The 18496-nt window shown below is 53.8% G+C and overlaps 7 protein-coding genes across 7 annotated transcripts; 5 read left to right on the plus strand and 2 right to left on the minus strand.

Moving 5' to 3' along the window:
• Window positions 1-93: 93 nt before the first annotated feature.
• Window positions 94-1553, plus strand: J4E88_008655 (uncharacterized protein; the record flags this gene model as incomplete). Its single annotated transcript, XM_049402264.1, has 3 exons — window positions 94-156; window positions 329-676; window positions 777-1553. 3 exons carry the CDS (start codon window positions 94-96, stop codon window positions 1551-1553), a joined length of 1188 nt encoding a protein of 395 aa, XP_049251935.1.
• A 364-nt stretch (window positions 1554-1917) lies between these two features.
• J4E88_008656 (uncharacterized protein) lies at window positions 1918-4922 on the minus strand (the record flags this gene model as incomplete). Its single annotated transcript, XM_049402265.1, has 5 exons — window positions 1918-2715; window positions 2793-2936; window positions 2984-3506; window positions 3552-4491; window positions 4808-4922. The coding sequence occupies 5 exons, from the start codon at window positions 4920-4922 to the stop codon at window positions 1918-1920; spliced, it is 2520 nt and encodes an 839-aa protein (XP_049251936.1).
• An 862-nt stretch (window positions 4923-5784) lies between these two features.
• On the minus strand, window positions 5785-7677 carry J4E88_008657 (uncharacterized protein; the record flags this gene model as incomplete). Its single annotated transcript, XM_049402266.1, has 3 exons — window positions 5785-7035; window positions 7085-7251; window positions 7371-7677. The coding sequence occupies 3 exons, from the start codon at window positions 7675-7677 to the stop codon at window positions 5785-5787; spliced, it is 1725 nt and encodes a 574-aa protein (XP_049251937.1).
• A 1018-nt stretch (window positions 7678-8695) lies between these two features.
• J4E88_008658 (uncharacterized protein) lies at window positions 8696-10791 on the plus strand (the record flags this gene model as incomplete). Its single annotated transcript, XM_049402267.1, has 2 exons — window positions 8696-10303; window positions 10351-10791. 2 exons carry the CDS (start codon window positions 8696-8698, stop codon window positions 10789-10791), a joined length of 2049 nt encoding a protein of 682 aa, XP_049251938.1.
• Window positions 10792-11393: 602 nt separating this feature from the next.
• Window positions 11394-13671, plus strand: J4E88_008659 (uncharacterized protein; the record flags this gene model as incomplete). Its single annotated transcript, XM_049402268.1, has 5 exons — window positions 11394-11426; window positions 11476-11560; window positions 11611-11837; window positions 11893-13465; window positions 13517-13671. The coding sequence occupies 5 exons, from the start codon at window positions 11394-11396 to the stop codon at window positions 13669-13671; spliced, it is 2073 nt and encodes a 690-aa protein (XP_049251939.1).
• Window positions 13672-15384: 1713 nt separating this feature from the next.
• On the plus strand, window positions 15385-17011 carry J4E88_008660 (uncharacterized protein; the record flags this gene model as incomplete). Its single annotated transcript, XM_049402269.1, has 4 exons — window positions 15385-15391; window positions 15419-15492; window positions 15722-15788; window positions 15849-17011. The coding sequence occupies 4 exons, from the start codon at window positions 15385-15387 to the stop codon at window positions 17009-17011; spliced, it is 1311 nt and encodes a 436-aa protein (XP_049251940.1).
• A 327-nt stretch (window positions 17012-17338) lies between these two features.
• J4E88_008661 (uncharacterized protein) lies at window positions 17339-18466 on the plus strand (the record flags this gene model as incomplete). Its single annotated transcript, XM_049402270.1, has 1 exon — window positions 17339-18466. The coding sequence occupies one exon, from the start codon at window positions 17339-17341 to the stop codon at window positions 18464-18466; it is 1128 nt and encodes a 375-aa protein (XP_049251941.1).
• Window positions 18467-18496: the final 30 nt, after the last annotated feature.

Below are 18496 nucleotides of genomic sequence, written 5' to 3' on the forward strand. Positions count from 1 at the left end.
AAACACGTCCCTCGGCGCGCGCGTGTCGCAAACAACGGTGGTGCTGAACGCGCATTTGCGACAACGACGGCCACGCTGCGACGAAACGACAAGATGGCGAGCGCAAAGCAGCAGGAGAATATGCTGCTTACTGAGCACTTTACTTGGCCTCCTATCGTACGTATGATTCTTGGGTGATGGGTAGAGGAGGGGTGGGATGGTGGGAGGGGACGGGGAAGATGGAGTGGATGGACTGAGAGGGTGTCTGCAATTCCTCCTACACACTCCATGATACCACTCTCCTCGTACCAGAATCTCATCTGCTGTTCTTGGACTAACATCAATTCAGTCCCTAATCGACGACATAATAAACGCCATAAACGAAGTCCTCTACCGCTGCACCGACTCCTTCGAAACCGGTCTCTCCTCCGCCGACCCCTCCCTCCTCGGTTTCGCCGACCTCTACGCCTCGCAAAACCGCACACCAGCCAAAGACGAAGACGGAAACGATGTATACCCAGAAGCGCGATTGGAAATTGAAGAGGGCGTGCTGAAGCTAGAAACGCTCATGGAGAACGCCGTGGACAAGAACTTTGATAAATTGGAGATTTGGACACTGAGGAATGTTTTTGCGTTGGGCAGGGGGAAGGGCCAGGATGAGGGGCTCGCGGAGTGGGTGAGGTTGGGGCATTATGAGGTATGTTTGAAGAGACGGTGGTAGACAGTGGTATTTGGAGGCAGTGAAAGGGCAGAATGGATGGAATTGACACGACGAACACAACGCTGACACAAACTAGAACCTCGAACCGCCCTCCAAAAACTCGACCCTCACCCCCGAAGCCCTCTACACCCTCCGCCGCAAACTGATCGAAACACAAAAGTTAAACGCCGCTCTCCTCGCTGAAAAAACGCGCAACGAGACACAAATAGCACGGTTACGCGCCCTACTCACACCGTCTACCTTGCCGAAACGCGAATCCCTTACCTCGACGGCCGGAGACAATGAGCAGGAGGGGCAAGCAGCGCCCTTCGCCTTCCTGACGCATGCGCCTGCTGCGAAGGAAATAGGCATACAATCGCTACCTCACACAAACGGAGAGAAGAATTTGGAGAAGAACAGCAACGGAGACACAAAACCCACACACACACCCCTAACAACCCACACCACCTTCACAACAACCCAACTCCCCTACCTCCGCCAACTCCTCGCAAGCCTAAAACCGCATTTAGCAAACACCGCTTTACCCAGCAACGCCTCCTCACCACATACCCACGTCCAGCCTAAGGATAAGGAGGAGTTAACCCGCGAACGCAAGATTTACGTTGAAAGTCAGAGTAAACGCGTGCTGGAGAGACGGGGTGTGGATACGAAGGATGGGGTTGAAGGGGTTTGGGAGGGCGGGAGTAGGGTGGGGAGTGAGGAGGTTAGGGGGTTGGAGGGGTTGGTTGAGGCGATGGATAGGGGAGGGCGTGATAACAGGGGAGGGCAGAGGGAGGAGCAGCAACAGGAGGAGGAGGGGCTCGAAGGCATACAAGAAGGGGATGAGGATGAAGATGCTATGGATACGAGCTGAGATGACTTGGGTGTGTGAATCTGATTTTGGTGGGTCGGAATAGGTTGGATTTGGTGTTTTGGCGTTTGGGGAATATACCAGTGTGAGCAACTGTGTTGGAGTCATGAATCACTGTTCATGTAAATCTCACGATTTTCTCGACGATTTTTCCGACTGGGGTCTTTTTTTGTCATTTTTCATTTGCCATCATACATGGACATTCGTGCTTTAGGGAATATATGCAGTAGGGAGCCTTTGAGCTACACACACTTGCATCCCCTTGCAAAGCTCCCAAGACTCTCTGGTCCCGAGACGCGTTGCTCACTATACAGAAGACATCCTTCGTCCCGAGCCGCCATCAACTCGGCCCTCTCATTCTGCCACCTCAGTACTCCACAACCTTAGCCCTACCCCTCAACTCCTCCGGCACCTCCTCCGGGCTCACAATACCCATGCGCATCGCATCGCCCCAAACAAACATGGCGCGATCATTAGCATACGCGAGGTAATCAAACTCCTCTTCATCCTGTGGTTTGAAAAGGTCAGCATCCTGTTCCGCTTGCGTCATGTTTCCTTGCGTAGTAGCCCCTCCCTCCGTCGCTGTCTTTTCACTCACGATCCCTGCCCCCGACTTCTCTTCTGATCCTCCTTCGGCACCCGCCTCGGCGCGTATCTCTGCTGTCGCGCTGTCTAGTTCGGCGGCTGAGCCGCTGGGGTTGTTGGTGGATGCATCCGCGTTTGCTTGTTTGTCCAAAGCGTCGAAGTCGGGGAGACCGGGGACGTGGGCCTGGACTATGCCCCAGGCTACCCACATGGCTGAGTTGGCGAGGCGCCAGAGTTTGGTCTCGGCGAGGAGGCGACGGGTTTCTTCTTCGATTTGGCGTTCGGCGGTGGCTTCTTGCTCTTGGTACTGTGAGCCGGGTGGGGCGCGTGAGTCGAGCATGAAGGCGGAGATGTTGCTGGGTGCGGCGGTCGCTGCTAGGGCGGTTGTACTTCCTGAGGAGGGGAGAGGGCCTAGGTGGGGGGTAGCGGGGTTGGAAGTGTAGCCTCCGGCTGCTTTGTAGGAGGGGTTGTGCATTAGGTATGCTCGGATGAAGCGGTGCTGCTCCTCGACGGTTGGGTAGTACTTGGTGTTACACCTCCACGGTACATCGGCATCGTGGTAGTTGTATGTCCATTCGGTCTACGTTTTGGTCAGTACAGGCCTCGAATATGTGAGGAGTCGGTGAAGGATTGAAGGGATGAACGAAAATATCTTACGAAGTGGTTCGCAAACTCAAGACCCGGAAGGTTCGCGTTGGCGTACTCGAAGTCGATGACCACAAGCTGCTTGTGCTGGTTCGCTGGAAGCAGTAGGGGCGACTCGCCCTCTGGCACCATACGCAGGATGTTACCATACTGGGTCTATGCAAAGTTAGCTTACAAACAATGGGTGGAACAAATTGGCTCACATCGTTATGAGCGAAGATCATCCGCTCGTTGATCTTGTCTGCACCACCATACTGTTCCTCCAGCCACCTCCGATACTTTTCAACCATCTGCCTGAAAACTGGCCACTCCATTCCGCACACATAACCACGCTTCTTCCACTTGTCGCCAGGGGCTAACGCAGGGTCTTGCTTGCTCTCGCGAACCTGATCATCAAGCCAAGTGACGATCTGCTCGCAACGGTCAACCCACTTATCCCAGTTTTGCCATACGAATGGACCAGCTTCTCGCTCTTCTTTGAGAAGATCAATACCCTCGTGTAGTTCTCGCATACGCTTTGCGATCTGCTTTGAAGTCTCTGCGTTGCGCAGTTCCTTTGCGGTCAACGGCTTTGCATGAAGGAACTCCTCGAAGCGACCGTTGGTGAAGGTACCAAGTAGGCGCGGACCAATCCGCTTTCGAGCGAGGCGAGTAAGAATTTGTAGTTCAGACTCTCGGTCGATCAGATGTTCCACCTGAGGACCGTAGATACGTAGCAGAAGCTTACTAGAAATTGTTAGACTTGTTTCGCCCACATTCAAGGTGACTTACGGAGGAGGGTTCTTTGGCTTTGGCTGGCCATCTTCGCCCTGCTCTTGAAGTTGCAGATTCTTAGGAGGCGAGACAACGTAAACAGCGTTCGTCAATGCGCCACTTAGCCTCTGCACATCAATCTCATTACTCTGCTCCATCGACACCTTGCGCCATCCCTTGAGCTTCAGAGTATGAGCCAGACGGAGGATTTCAGCTCGAAACTTGGTCCACGCCTCTCTCTCCTTGCGTGCTTCTTTGTCAGATAGTTTTGGGGCCGACTCGGCATCTGACTCGTCCACGTTGTATGCCATAGTCTTCGAATTATCCAAGATGGCCTCGCAACTCGGGACCAGCTGGTCAACGGACTCGAAATAGTCGGTGTCGAGGGAAATTGCAGAGTGTCGCTTCAAGCCTGTGGAAGACCTGCGGAAGTGTTGCATCCTCTTTTTAGCGTCGGCTGGCTTCATAGCTAGAGTCTTCTCGAGGATGTGCGCCAGTTGGTCGAGAGAGTCCTCACCGTGGGATGACGAAGAGCTAGTCCTAGTAAGCGCGATGGGCTCTTCAGTCGTCTCATCAGCAACAGTCGAGGTCTTTTCCTCGACGGCGCCCTCTTTGGCGGCTTTGCGTTTTGCCCTCCGTGCATGACGTCGGCTTCGCTCGTGCTTGAGCCAAGTGCCTACCTGCTTCAACAAATTCTCGTGCGCATGTTGTCCATGGGGAGCATCTGTTGAGCTGTCCGAAAGCAGGGAAGACAAGGACGGGTTACCCTCAGCTGGTACTCCTCTGGGAGTTGATGACAGACGCTCGACTGAGGGCCGTCCAGAGAGTTTCTTTCTACTGACACTTGCGGGGTAATGCTTTGCGGGTCTGTCGAGATCCAAGTAATCCCTCTGATCAAGTTCTTTGTTCTTCCCGATCATCAGTGGGGAGATGGCAGTGTCGTCGGGAAAGGACACAACTGTGAGCGCTTGGTTAGCAGTTGTTCGTCAAGCACTTGGTAGGTAAGATGACAGTATACTAGCTAAACATCTTGTTCATTGGTCTCGGACACAGCAGTTGCTCCTGTTGCTACATGCACATAGCTAAGCCATAGCCAAATAGCTTGCGTAGTATTTGAGATTCGACTCAGCGTTTGAGCAAGAGAGTTGTTAGTCACTGTGGAGTCACGACGGTCTACAGCTACCTCGCTGGTAGAATCACCATTCCAAAAAAGTGATGTGAATCAATTACCATAGCTTGCAATCCAAACAGTAGGAAACCAAATAAGAACTGACCTTTGGTAGAACGCGGCGACGCGCCATCCACTGGAGTAGCGTTCTGCGAGAGGGCAGACGAGTCGCTTCGGTGGGGGACGCTGGGCCGCGACTGCTCATTGGAGGAATCGGCCATGGCGATTGCCTAGAATGTGCAGCCTGGTGTGCGGAAGTGAAGTAAGCAGGATCGACCGCGTGGTAATTTGTAGCTCCCCAGACGGGTCCGAAGGTGCTGTAGTGAGGCCTCGAAATAAACGTGCCCTACTTGGTGGGTAGGAACGGCGGGTTGTTTGGTGGGCGGTGTTATCGATACCTAGTGCGGCAGGAACGCCAGAAAGTACACGCGAGCTCAGGGTCCACGTGCCAAGCTGATTGGCGGTAAGGATCGCTGGTGGGAGAAGACGAGGTGAAGAGGAATGTGAAAAGTCTCGAGGCGTCTATAACCAGATCTTGATTGAAATAGAAGTTTCAAAGGTAGAGCATCATCATCGCTGGAACAGACGGCAGTGTGGTGTGTAGCTGGTCCCTACGCTATCTCCAGAGCTATTGGGCAGCTATCGGCCTCCGAGATTCCAGTTCCCAGCCTTGGCAGTCTACGTCAGGTTTTGGTACGCCAGAAACTTGGACACGAGGGTGCTGAGCGCAATGTGGCGAATTGTTTTCAGGTGCTCAACAGTGCTTAGAGGTTGTCGTAGAATGGACTCGTCCTTGAACCGATCAGACCTCTCGGATCGCGGTACTTCAGCGTAGCCAAGATACGAAAGATCTGATCGGTTCAAAGAAGAGGCCATCCTCCGACAACCTCCAAACACCGGGACAACGTTAAAGTGTATATACAAACTGCTTTTCATTGCAGTTCTCTGCCATGTCCCAATCAATGCAACTACCAAACCCATTCCCAGTACCAGAACGCCTCGCTTTGAAACCCAATTACATATCGCAACACGGGAGGGTGCGCTGCGTCCTTCCAAGCACTAACACTTCAACACACATGTGACTCATTTGGCCCATTCCACTGTCTCCAGTGCAAGCATGACCAGAAGAAGAGTCGACGGCAGGATCCAGACAACGTAGCTCTGGAACAGAATCCTCGACATGGCGCCCATGTACACATTGTTGATCTGGCAGATCTGTGCCAGCTGCAGCGCACTCGGTGCTCCGCTGAGTAGGAAACAAACGATGATGAAGATCGGGTCGTCGAGAATACTGACAGGCACGTACTTGGCGGTTAAAGCAAGCATAGGTGCCATGAGAAGCGTCGGGATAAGCATGCGACTGACTAGTGAGGCAATCACAAGCTTCTTCTCAACACTTGGGTCTTCCATCGAATGCTGGTCCTCTTTGGGTAGAGTGTTACGGGCAAGGTTGGCACCCAAGACGACCAAGATGAGGGGGACAGCAACTTGTCCGCTCTGGTTGACAGCGCGCGTGACGGAGTTGCTGACGAACGTTCCTGGGTCGAAGAAGAGGTGTTGTAGCGGAGGGATGGAGGCGACAAGGATGGCGATCAGCATAGCCCAGAGGGGAGGGTTCATAAAGTCCCAGACGCCCTTGAAGAACCTTGACAAGACATGGCCGATGTTGGCAAGAGGTCCCTGGAGCCATGTGGGAAGAGCGTTGAAGACTCTGTTTCCAGCGCGAGTTGTAGAGACGGAGACGGTGCTGGCAGAGCGCTTCAATGCCATGCCAGCTCGCTTTGGCATTCCCTTGATGCCCTTGGGAGCATTCTGCTTCTTCTTGTGCGCCTCGAGAACACCGTTGAGGTGACCGTTGGCATAGCCGTTGCTGCTTCCGCTCATGTCGCCTTGACCCGGGACAGTTGCGTTGCCGTTGGTGGGTGTGATGAAGTCGGTCTCTGCCTGAGCGTCGCGGTTGAACAGAGAGTCTGAGTCGGACTCGTCGGAGTCAGCGGAGGTAGCATAGCTGGTGACGTTGCCAGATTCGTAGTCAGAGTGCGAGTCATCGAGGAGACGTTGCGCCTCGTCATCGCTGTACTCTCCGTTCTCGATAGCGCTGTTCTTGCCGCCATCTTCGTCTTTGTAGGCGCTGGCCGGCGCTAGGAGGACGTTGAAGCCCCATGTCCATCGCACGAGCTGGCCGAGTTGTTGGAAGATGAGTAGGTAGAGGATACCGCGCGCGCCGACATCGTTGTCGTTGTCGCCTGGAACCTTGTCCCAGTGCAGACCGGACAGTGTTTTGGAGAGGGAAATGACGAGGGAGATTGGAAGCGAGTTTGAGTTTCCGAAGACCTGAGAACGTCAGTTTGTGTTGTTTGCCTGGTTGAGGAACATGACATACCGCCATGGCGACCACAAAGTTAGAGGCCCGTTTGTTGAACCTGCATACTTTCGATACGATGAGCGCGGCAAGGTAGGATATAAGTGTCTGTACGACGAAGATTACGGGTATGACGGCCAGATCAGCCAGCTTTTCGGCCGTCAGTTGCGATGCGAGCTTGGTAAAGACTGGATGTGGTTAGCTGAGGTTTGGAGGTTATGAAGAGCTCAAGAAGTGCCCCATAAACACAGTCCATCAAGGTGACTGATACAAACAAGCGTCATCGTTATCGGAGGTAGTGACTTACTAAGGCAGGGTGTAAACAGCTGCGTGTTGAGGTTGGCGAGGAACTTCTGGCTCTCCGCGTCGAATTGGCCCATTCGCGCGACAATGTAGCCAGGCGCGCTGACACAGACAACCTCCATGACAGCCTCGAAGACGAGTAGGGTGAGGTTGGCGAAGTCGGGATGCGCACTGTGCTTGTTGCTCTTGAAGACATTGAACATGCCATTGTCGCCGTACTCGTACGACTGGGAGGCCATGGCGACGAAATCCGAGGAGTAAGTGGGAGGGCTGCGCAGGCGCAAGGCCTGGGGAGCCGAGAAGAAAGGCATGCCGATGCCAGAGGTGTTGTTGGGAAGGCGCGAAGGCGCGAAGGGCACGGAAACACACGACTTATCTTGAAGCGCACCGCGTCTTGGCTGCGGACGCGCTATGGGCGGAGATCGACGTCACAGCCCGCTCCAGGTCTAGCGGAAAGGCAAGTTGAGCCGCGAGCCCTGCAGGAACTGTACGAGGAAGTCTGAATGGGTTAAGGAAGTCGTTAGGAAGAGCGATCGCCCAGCTACACGTCGCAAATGATTCACACGCGGCCGTGGTGGGCTAGAGCTTATCGTCACCCAGCGCCTAGATGGGACTCAGGGCCTCTCAGCATCTACCGCGTCCCTGCGCCTCAGGTCGGCGGGCTGGGCGGCATGCAGCTACATCGAAAACTGGCAGGACATCGGCCACACCGAATGCTGTCTTGACTGATGGGCAATGCAGCAACACACGCAGCATTCGCTAGGTTCCCCATGGCTTGGTCATTACCGCATACTGCTTCTGCGCGCGCAATCCTGCTGGCGAGACTCGGTTCGGGGCTGCTTAACCGCATGTAGATGCAGTCCCTGCTTGCGCATTCCCATGTCTGAGGCCAGGTGAAAGCAGGCTTACAGGCGGCCGGCGCACGCAAAGCAGGAACTGTCCCTAAGCCACCGCACTAGAAATATCGCGGGAGCCCCTTTTGCCAGCTGCATCTCCGCTGTACGCCATGGTGGTTACCGTGTGGCCAGACCCATCATTGTGAAATCATTCCAGATTGCAGCAGCACCAGTAGTTGCGCGCTACTCTGTCGTCTCTGCAGCATCACGTCACAGCTCCAGCTTGCACGCTACCAGACAACCCACAACCACGACACCTCCACCAGACTACCAGATCCGCTGAGATCGCCGCCGTCACTCCCTCCGCGGTGTAATCGCAGCCTCTGAACTCACCTCACACCTGCGCCTTTTATTCCTATCTCCCTACCCTCTTCCGTTTCCTCGCCCTAGTACCCCGCCAATATCAGGCCGCGACTTTTATCTGTCTTTCGCCATGGCCTCCAATCCCTCCACCCCCGACACGGAAGTTGACGCCGATACCGTCTTCGATAGTCCCTCGCCCTCACCTGCACCCTCGAGTCCTACCGCCGATGCTACCCCGCCTGACGAACCCGCTGCCGAGCGCCCTCCTCCCCGAACTGCATCCACGACATCAGCCGCGACACCTACCATGACATCCTCCTCAACTCCACTCGGAAACATCAACGCTGCCAGGAATCCCCGTCCTTCGAATCCTCCTACCATCTCAAGCCGAGGCAGCGGTCTCAATGTCTCCCAAGACATCCTTGCCAGGATACAGGCAGTGCATCTCGGCAGAAAGGGCGCTCCGCCGACTGGTCTGCCTGGTAGAGGGCCTGCGCCTCAGAGTCCTGGCCCATCTCCCGACAGCCGTAACCCCATGTCGCCGGGTCCTCACCCAGGAGGTGTACCCAGCAACTTCCGGATGCCTGTGAGACCGCCTGCGACTAACTTCCAATCGGCACCAGCAGTTCCTGGTCGTGGACCACCTGCCAAGCAGTCTATAGCAGAGAAGCGCGGCATGAGGTTCCCAGGCGGACTCCCAGGCGGATTGCCAGGCTCGTCCCCAGCTGCAGGCGGTGCTCCTCCCGCCGGCAAGAAGAAGCCCGGATTGACCCTCTCGCAGATGAACGGAGGACCCGAACCTGATGCAGGCGCAGAACCGAAGAAACAAGAAACTCACTTTGACAAATTCTCTCAGTTCGTCGATACCAAAACCGGCAGTCTCAAGTTTGCCGGCAAGGCCGTACTCAACTCTGACGGTGTCCAATTCGCAAGCGGTACCTCCTTCAACATCTCCCTGGACGAAGTTGATACACTAGACGAGCTTGGCAAGGGAAACTACGGCACAGTATACAAAGTTAGACATAGCAGACCGCGAATGCGGAAGCCAGGGCAGGGTCTAGCGGGTAACAAGGCTGCGCCAGGCTCGCCGTCGCGAAAGGAATTTGGCGAAGAAGCGAGCCCTACCAGTGCGAAGCCAGCTGCGGGGACCGGCATAGTCATGGCAATGAAGGAAGTGAGGCTCGAGTTGGACGATTCAAAGTTCGCTGCTATCATCATGGAACTCGACGTCCTGCATCGCTGCGTTTCACCCTTCATCGTCGACTTTTACGGTGCTTTCTTCCAGGAAGGTGCGGTGTACATCTGTATGGAATTCATGGACGGAGGCTCCATAGACAAACTTTACGCCGACGGTGTGCCCGAGGGCGTCTTGCGCAAGATCACCATGGCCACGACTATGGGTCTGAAGTCACTCAAGGATGATCACAACATCATTCACCGAGACGTGAAGCCTACCAACATTCTCATGAACACCAAGGGTTCGATCAAGATCTGTGATTTTGGTGTCAGTGGAAATCTCGTCGCCAGTATTGCCAAGACCAACATCGGGTGCCAAAGTTACATGGCACCGGAGAGGATATCTTCAGGCGGCATCGCACAAGCAGGCGCCAACCCTGGAGGCGGCACATACAGCGTACAAAGCGACATCTGGAGTTTGGGACTGACAATCATCGAGTGCGCTCTGGGGCGGTACCCATACCCACCAGAGACGTATAACAACATCTTCAGTCAGCTCAGCGTAAGTTTTCACATTGTGTTCCCACGTCAACTACTAACTCTCTCTAGGCTATTGTCGATGGTGAGCCTCCGGATCTGCCCGAGAGCGGATACTCTGACGCGGCGCGCAACTTTGTACGCGGCTGCTTGAACAAGATTCCCAACCTTCGGCCAACATATGCCATGCTGCTTCAACACGCATGGCTTGCACCTCTCGCGAAGCCCGACACAATTACAGAAGAAGACGAAGAGGAGGTTGAAGCCGCAGCCGAGGCCGATGGTGGCGAAGCTGCCGGCGACCAGGGACCTGCTGAGGCGATCGAGCCTGTAGAAGACCAAGAAGTCGCCGACTGGGTCAAGGCTGCCATCGAGAAGAGGAGGAGCGGCAAGATGAAGGGCGTCGAGAAGCCTGCACTGCATGCCGCACCTCTTGATGCAGCGACACAGAGCCCTTCACCTAACGGTACAAACGGGCTAGAAGAGGCGGGCTCAGTAGAAGCCGCGGCATAAACCTCTCGAATGGACGAAAACATTTGGGTCATTCACGAGGACATCAGGCCGCGCCAGGAGCAGCCTTGTGGGTTTACGGCGTTGTATAGGCGTATTGCATGGGACGATTGTCGTGGAGCATTGAAATCGGGCCATTGAGCGTAGAGGACACATGTACCTAGCATAGCATACACCTTGTCCAACTGGACGAATAACACACTTCAAGTCGCCAACCAGCAGTCATTGAATCTAGTGATGAATCATCTGTGGCTTTGCCGTCTGCTTACAGACCCTCGTCTTCGCAGTGGAGGAAACGCTGTTGGCGTTCCATGGTTGGGAGTGACGTAAGCGGAGAGCGCTTTGACACGTGATCGTAACCCCTGCTTAGCCAAGATTGCTCGCGGCGGCCATCTGTCGTGGTGCGGGAAAGAACACAGTGGTCGGAACAACTTCAATAAGTAGCCACGACCTTCTTTCGTACGCCGCCCCCACCTTCTTTGTAATGCCACAGGCCTAGCATCACTTTTCTTCCCTTCTGCTGGAATCGTAGTCGAAAACCCCCGCAATCACCTTCAGTCGCTCTCTCGCGTACTCAGACACGTCCGTAAGGACAGACATTCACCATGTCCGGGACAGATTACAACTACGATGAACAGGTACACTTTGCATGCGCCATAAATATAAACAAATGCTAACAACCAGCAGGGCCAGTTCTTCCCCTACTTCATCCTTACCGTTACCACTCTCGTCACCGTTCCGACTACAATTTCATTCTTCAGATCAAGCAAAGGTGCGCGCTCCTCGCCACTTCCACGCAACGCCATACTAATACATGACCAGAGCTCGAGAACACTGGATCGCGGATAGAGTCCGACTTCACTCCCGAACATGCCGATCTCATCCAAGGACAGCGCAAAAAGCAGAAGCGACTCGAGAGGAGGATAAAGCGGGGTCTTCTCATGGTGGGCGGATGGGCGATGAATGCCGCCATGATATACCTCATCAGCACTACTACACGGAGTACGCCTGATATCTGGGATCCCTATGAGGTGCTGGGTGTCTCTACGGTACGACCGCTGCCTCTGTCGCGAGCTTTGGACAACCTGCTAACTTGCACATCAGGGCGCCGATGAGAGGGCGATCAAGAAGCACTACCGAAAACTGTCCCTCACTATGCACCCCGATAAGGCACGCCCAGACCCCGAGAAGAACATTACCATACAATCCATCAACGACCACTGGGTCGACGTCGTGAAGGCGTTCAAGGCTCTTACCGACGAAGAGATCCGCCGGAACTTCCTTGAATTCGGTCATCCAGACGGCAAGCAAAGTTTCAGCATCGGCATTGCGCTACCTCAATGGCTCGTGACGGAGGGAGCTGGCAAATACGTTCTGCTCATCTATGCGCTCGCCCTCGGTGTCATTCTCCCATACACAGTCGGAAAGTGGTGGTACGGAACACAGAAGCTGACCAAGGATAAAGTCCTGGTGGCCAGCGCTGGCAAGGTCTTCCGCGATTACGACAACGACCAAGGCGAGGTGGGTGTCATACACGCGCTCAGCAGCGGAGAGGAGTTCAACGAAGTTCTCACGGGACACAAAGCGGAGAATGGTCTTTCGAAGCTTGAACAGAAGGTCCTCTCTGAGAACTCTGGATCTCTCATTGCGCAAACACTCACCAAGAAGGACCGACAGAAGCTAGACGATCTGGAGGACAGCCGGCGACGCAAGGTTCTGACTTTGTTGTGGGCATACCTTGGCCGCGTTGAACTGGACGACGAGACTTTGAACGACGAGAAGTTTGAGGTTGCGCCAATCGCGCTCCGACTCAACGAAGCTTACACCGCTATCGCTCTCGCATACGGCAACACCAAGGCGATACTATCGGCTTACAGGACCTCCCAGAATCTCATCCAAGCTCTACGACCAGGCGCATCACCGCTTGAGCAGCTGCCACATTTCACACCCGATGTTGCCAGTGCGGCTGAGGCTGCGCGAGCAAAATCACACTTGACTATCCAAGAGTTCATGCAAATACCCGAAGCTGAACGTAAGGCTCGTGTTGTCAAGTCTGGTCTGCTATCTCAAGAACAATACAGCACAGCCATGACTGTAGCCTCACGCATCCCAATGTTTCATCTCGAAAAGGCGTTCTTCAAGGTTGTTGGTGAGCGTTTTGTCACACCTAGCAGCTTGGTCCAGTTCGTACTCAAGGGTCGTTTCATCCCGACCGCTGCCACCAACGTCCCCGAAGTCAACCCGAAGGACCTACTAGACATCGATCCCGCGGAAGGCGATGTCGCAGCAATCACCGGACGTAAGAACGACCGTTCTGGAGAGAAGCCCATCCAACCACCTCTAGCATTCGCTCCATACTACGCTCGCGACCACGCGCCAAGATGGCACGTGTTCCTCGCAGACAGCAAGCAGGGACGTATCGCTGTACCACCATTCACTTTCTCGACTTTCGACAAGCCTATCCTTGACGAGAGCGGTAACCCCACCTACAACGTACAGACTCTCAAGATGCAGTTCGGCGCACCACCACAACCCGGCAGCTACACCTTTGTCATGCACATGATCTGTGATAGTTACATCGGCATGGACACCAAGATGGAGGTTACCCTTGTTGTCGAGGACGCCAGTAAAGCGGAAGAGGTAGAAGAGGAGGACGAAATCAGCGAGCCAGAAGAGGGTAAGATTGATCTTTTGTGAAGCACGTGTATCAAAGCTAACACAACTACAGATTCATTGGCAGGCCAGATGCACCAAATGAAGACCGGAGCCCCACCAAAGAAGCGGAAACAGATCACCAATGACGACAGCAGCGGCAGTGACACCGAAGGCGACGTCGAATCTGAGAGTGAAACCGACACTGACACCGACTCGGATGATGAGTAGAAACCTCCGTCCGGTCTACCAGTAAAATGGTTCTCAATCTCTTTTTGGAGCTATGAATTTTGTGTTACAAGAGACTAGTTGCCTCGCACTATCGAGTTGGCCTCAGTTTCTCACTCTTCCTACAGGCTCCCTTCGGAGCTGAGGGGTATTCCTCAGGATTCTCTTTATGTCGTAACACGCGCGGCGGCAAGAAGGCATTAGTAGGCGTTCCGGAGAGGGGTTTATATACAATGGCGCGCGTTTTTGAAGTTGGAATGAGGGATTCGCTTTCTCGAATTTCGATTGCTGTGAGCGTCTTTTGGTCACATGGATTGCAAAGACTCGGTTCATTGGAGAGGAAGAACGAGGAGCGCGATTACTACATGCGTGTAGTGGAGGGTTATCGGGAGTATTGATGCGTCGTGTGTAGATATCCAGGTCAGAAATTGACGTTGAGTAACCTTTCGATATGACACTTCTTCTTCTTCTTCTTCTTCTTCATCTACCCATCCATGCTTTCCTGCGATGAAGAAGTTGGCAAGCCAACTAAATATAGACACACACGACAGGGAGTCAACATTTCTCCGACCCGCGACCAAGCCTAAGCTAAGAACGATCTACCTAGCCTGTTACCGTCGATCAAGCACGTAGCCTCAGGAAGACAAGGCATCCGAGAAAAAGACGAACACATGGCCTGACCTTAATGCATATACGATATCGTTGATATGCGTGATCTGCAACGTGGCTGGTGCGTTTTCTCAACTGGTGGGGTTTCAGGTGCGTCGCAGCGTGTGGTTGTTCACTCATCACCTCGACAGAGTCGACACCTTCAAACGGGAAGTAGCGATGTGACAGCGATGGCAGAGTCAGGGCAAAATAGTAAGAGTAGTGATATAGGGTGCTGTGATTGGGGGGTTAGGGGTGCATATGGGGGGAGAGCGGCGGCATATGGCAGCATGATGGAATCGACACACGAACATCAGCATGAAAAAACGCGTTCCTATCGACAAGAGCAAGTATGACGGTAGCTTGGGTATCGCATAGTGGTCTTACGACAACCGTTCGTGTGTACGCGCACAACCACCAAGCATCCTCTCCATCTCCACACGAAGCACAGTCACACTTGAACGCAGCACAGTCCCAGATCAACGCAGATCAGCATCCCCTTCCCCTGCCCAGCGTAACTGAAAATCACCGAAAATACTGCCTGAGGACGTCGCTAAGGCATGAAGCAGCGACAGGGTGGGTGGGGGAGGCGGAGGGGAGGTGGTGGAATTCATCTCTCTTCTTGTGGGTGCGTTGGTCTCGTGATGATCCGATTGCAATGAATTTGAGTGGTACTTCGGGTGGTTGGGTATGTGATGACTCTGAATATCCGATTGAAGTCGTCCCACGAGACGGATGCAGCGGGTGGAAGCACAGTCTCGTCTCACGCAGATCAGCGTTCCATTTCCCTGCCCAGTGTGACCGAGAATCGCCGACAATACTGCCTGAGGATGTCGCTAAGGCATGAAGCAGCAACCCCAGCCTTGGCTCCCGATCGGATACCACGGCTCCGCTAAACCAAGGCTCATACAACAAGGCCTCAGGTCGCAAGGCAATCAGGACAATACAGTCAAGCAAATCTTGGCAACCGTTTTAGTTGCACATCACCTGTCTTGGCAAGATACGGGAGTGGAGTGCGCCGGTAGCAAAGTGTCCATGTGGCGAGTTACTGAGGCACCCAAGGCTACGATGGTACGTGTGTCACATCTCTACGGTAATACAGGGGCGGCAAAGGCAAGTACCGACATATCGATGTGTTCCCTGGGCATTAACGACGTCGTTTTGTCGATAGCAGTGGTTGGATAAAAGCTGATGGAAGGCCGCATGAGTTTACCTTCTCATCCCACACTCACTCTTCTTCCGGCCTTCTTCAGTCCTTCCTTCCTTAATTCCCGCTTTCGATTCTTTTAGCGACTTTGATAGTCTGCTTATTACCACTTTCTTTGAACCTTTTACACACATACGTCTGTGACGTTTAATCTTTACCTTCTTTTTAATCCCGATACTACCGTCTTTACCCTTTCAGGACTACTTCATCATCAACATGTCTATCAAGGCTATTGCTACTATCGCGCTTGCGGCTGGTCTCGCTGGTAAGTTCTCCAAACCAAACACTCAATCATATGACGCAACATACTAATCCACCCTCACAGCCGCAAAGCCCATCAACACCCCTGCCAAGCGCCAAATCGGCTTCAACTCCGTCGTCAACGGCTTCAACGGCAACGACGGCGCCTTCAACTTCATCGACGGCTTCAACAACTTCAACCAGCAACAACAAGTAATCCAGATCCAACAGGAGAACCTCCAGATCATCGACAACGGACGTCAACAAGCCGTCGTCCAGCAAGTGGAGCAAGTCCTCATTGTCGACCAGGTCAACAACGGCTTCAACAACGACCTCAACAACCTCTTCCGCAAGAGCAACTTCCAGAACCAGTTCCGCGATGTCGCCACTGTTACCCTTGTTGTGCAGGAGATCCAGATCGCCATCGACGACGGCCGCGGCAACCAAGTCCAGCAAAACATCTTCGCTCAGTCCGCCGTTGTCGCTAACCGCGGCGCCCGCGAGACACAGACTGTCATGGTCTTCGACAGCCGCACGCTGATCGCCCAGGACATTCTCGGCGGCGACGCCTTCGGCAAGCTCGGTGGCTTCGGCGGTATCGCAGGCGCGACTGGCGCGTTGGACGGCGCAATGCCCACCAAGACAGCTGGTATCCAGCTCTTCGGTGCGAAGCCCACTTGGTCGGCTGTTGCCGAGGACCCAGCTGCGACTCTCGGTGCTATCTGGCAGGGTGCTCTCCAGGACCTTCAGGATGCGCAGAACGACGAGGCGGACAACAAGCTCAACGAACAGATTGCTGCTGAGGAGTTGAAGGCGCTTCTCGAGGGTCAAGACGGCCAGGACGACAACAAGGACGGTGAGGACAACGCCGACGACAAGGCCGCTGAGGAGGAAGCCAAGAAGGCGGAAGAAGAGGCCAAGAAGCAAGAGGAAGAGCAGAAGAAGGCCGAGGAGGAAGCTGCCAAGGCCGACGCTGAGGAGGCTAAGAAGCAGGAAGAGGAGCAGAAGAAGGAAGATGAGGCTGCTAAGCAGGAGGCTGAGCAGGAGAAGAAGGCTGAGGAGGAGGCCGCGAAGAAGGAGGCGGAAGATGCGAAGAAGGCAGAGGAAGAGGCTGCTAAGAAGGATGCCGAGGAGCAGAAGAAGGCGGACGAGGAGGCTAAGGCTCAGGATGAGGCGGACAAGAAGGCTGAGGAAGAGGCGAAGAAAGCTGAAGAGGCGAAGGCTGCTGAGGAGAAGAAGGCAGAGTAAGATACTCTAGAGTGTTGGCTCGCGCTCTCTGCAGCAGAGCGACGATGCGCGGAATATGTATACCCTGAGAGGCTTTTGTTAGTTGCTCTCTTACCTACCTAGGTAGTTCAAGTGCTGCGTTTGCAGGACCGGTATCAGCGAGACTGGACCGCGAAAATTGGTTACGAAATTGAATGAATAAATTTCCTTCTTTCACTACACGGCGCACTAGTCTAAATGCATTTACGGTGACGGGATGAGCTCGTGTTGATGTACTCACCTTCACTAATAGTGAAATGTCAATTTCTGCTGATTGTGACGACTTTTATCGGGTTATCTCTCCACACTATGGGCTTCGCATTCTCTCCCGATGTTAAATTATTAGGCATCGAGACTACAAACATGCCATCGCCTCCTGTATTACTGCGCCTCTACTGCAACAAGACTCGGCTACTGATCGGAAGCATACTGCTTTTCATCTGCCTGCATATATTGTTTGGTTGCTCAATCTTCAACCTTGTCCCATCGGGTACACCTGCTACCCCAAATCTCGCCAACGCTATACCCGAATCCATACCCTGGACTCCTAAAAGATTGCAAGCAGACCTGCGCATCTCAAAAGCGACCATATTATACAACTTCAGGCAACATGATAGAGACAATCTCGCCCTCGACGAACTCCACACCCAAAACTTCAGATACGCAAGTCACATTCTCCAAACACCTATAGTGCGAGGCGCTCTGAACAAGTTCCTCTACCTCCAGTCTCTCATCATCACCGAACTTCAAAAACCAATCGAAGATCAAAAAGAATGGATACTCTACCACGACCCTACCGTCATCCTCGCAAATCCTCACATACCACTCCACCACTTCCCCCCACCCATCACAGACGTCGAAACCTTCAAGACCCTCTCTATCATTGCTACGAAATCCGAAAGTGAAGAACTAAGTGCCGCGGTCTTCTTCATTCGGGTTAGCGGCGGCTCACTGCGTATCTTGACTGAAGCCATGGAGATGATATACAACTTGCCAGACAACGGAGATGAAGATGAGGAATTCAGTGTGGTAGCGACAGCCTTTCAAACTACCCTAGCCCGCCCCCACCACCTCGAACACGCAATCTATCAACCCCGTGAATGGTACAATAGTACCTTGTCTCTCTTCTACCAGCCCTACTATCTAGCGCTGGCGCATCGTCTCCTCCCCGTCCACTACACCCAAACTATACCAGGTGAAAAAGAAGGAAGCAGTCTGATGTTCCCTGATGCAGACACGGTACACCGTTTTTGGCACGTTGTGCGTGAAGCGCGGCGCGTGTTGAACGAAGCGAAGGAAAAGGGCCATACGAGTGAACAGGGAGAATGGTGGGAGATGGTGAGAGAGGTGAAGGAATGGGTTGAGGGTAGGGCTTGGGACACGGAGGAGTTGGAAAGAAGGGTAAGGGTCCTGAGGGAGGGGTTGGATATTGGCTGATCTCTTACAATTGAGCATGAATCTGGTGAC

Source organism: Alternaria novae-zelandiae (assembly GCF_023758075.1).
Source record: "Alternaria novae-zelandiae strain BMP 2774 chromosome Unknown scaffold_20, whole genome shotgun sequence".
NCBI lineage: Eukaryota > Fungi > Ascomycota > Dothideomycetes > Pleosporales > Pleosporaceae > Alternaria > Alternaria novae-zelandiae.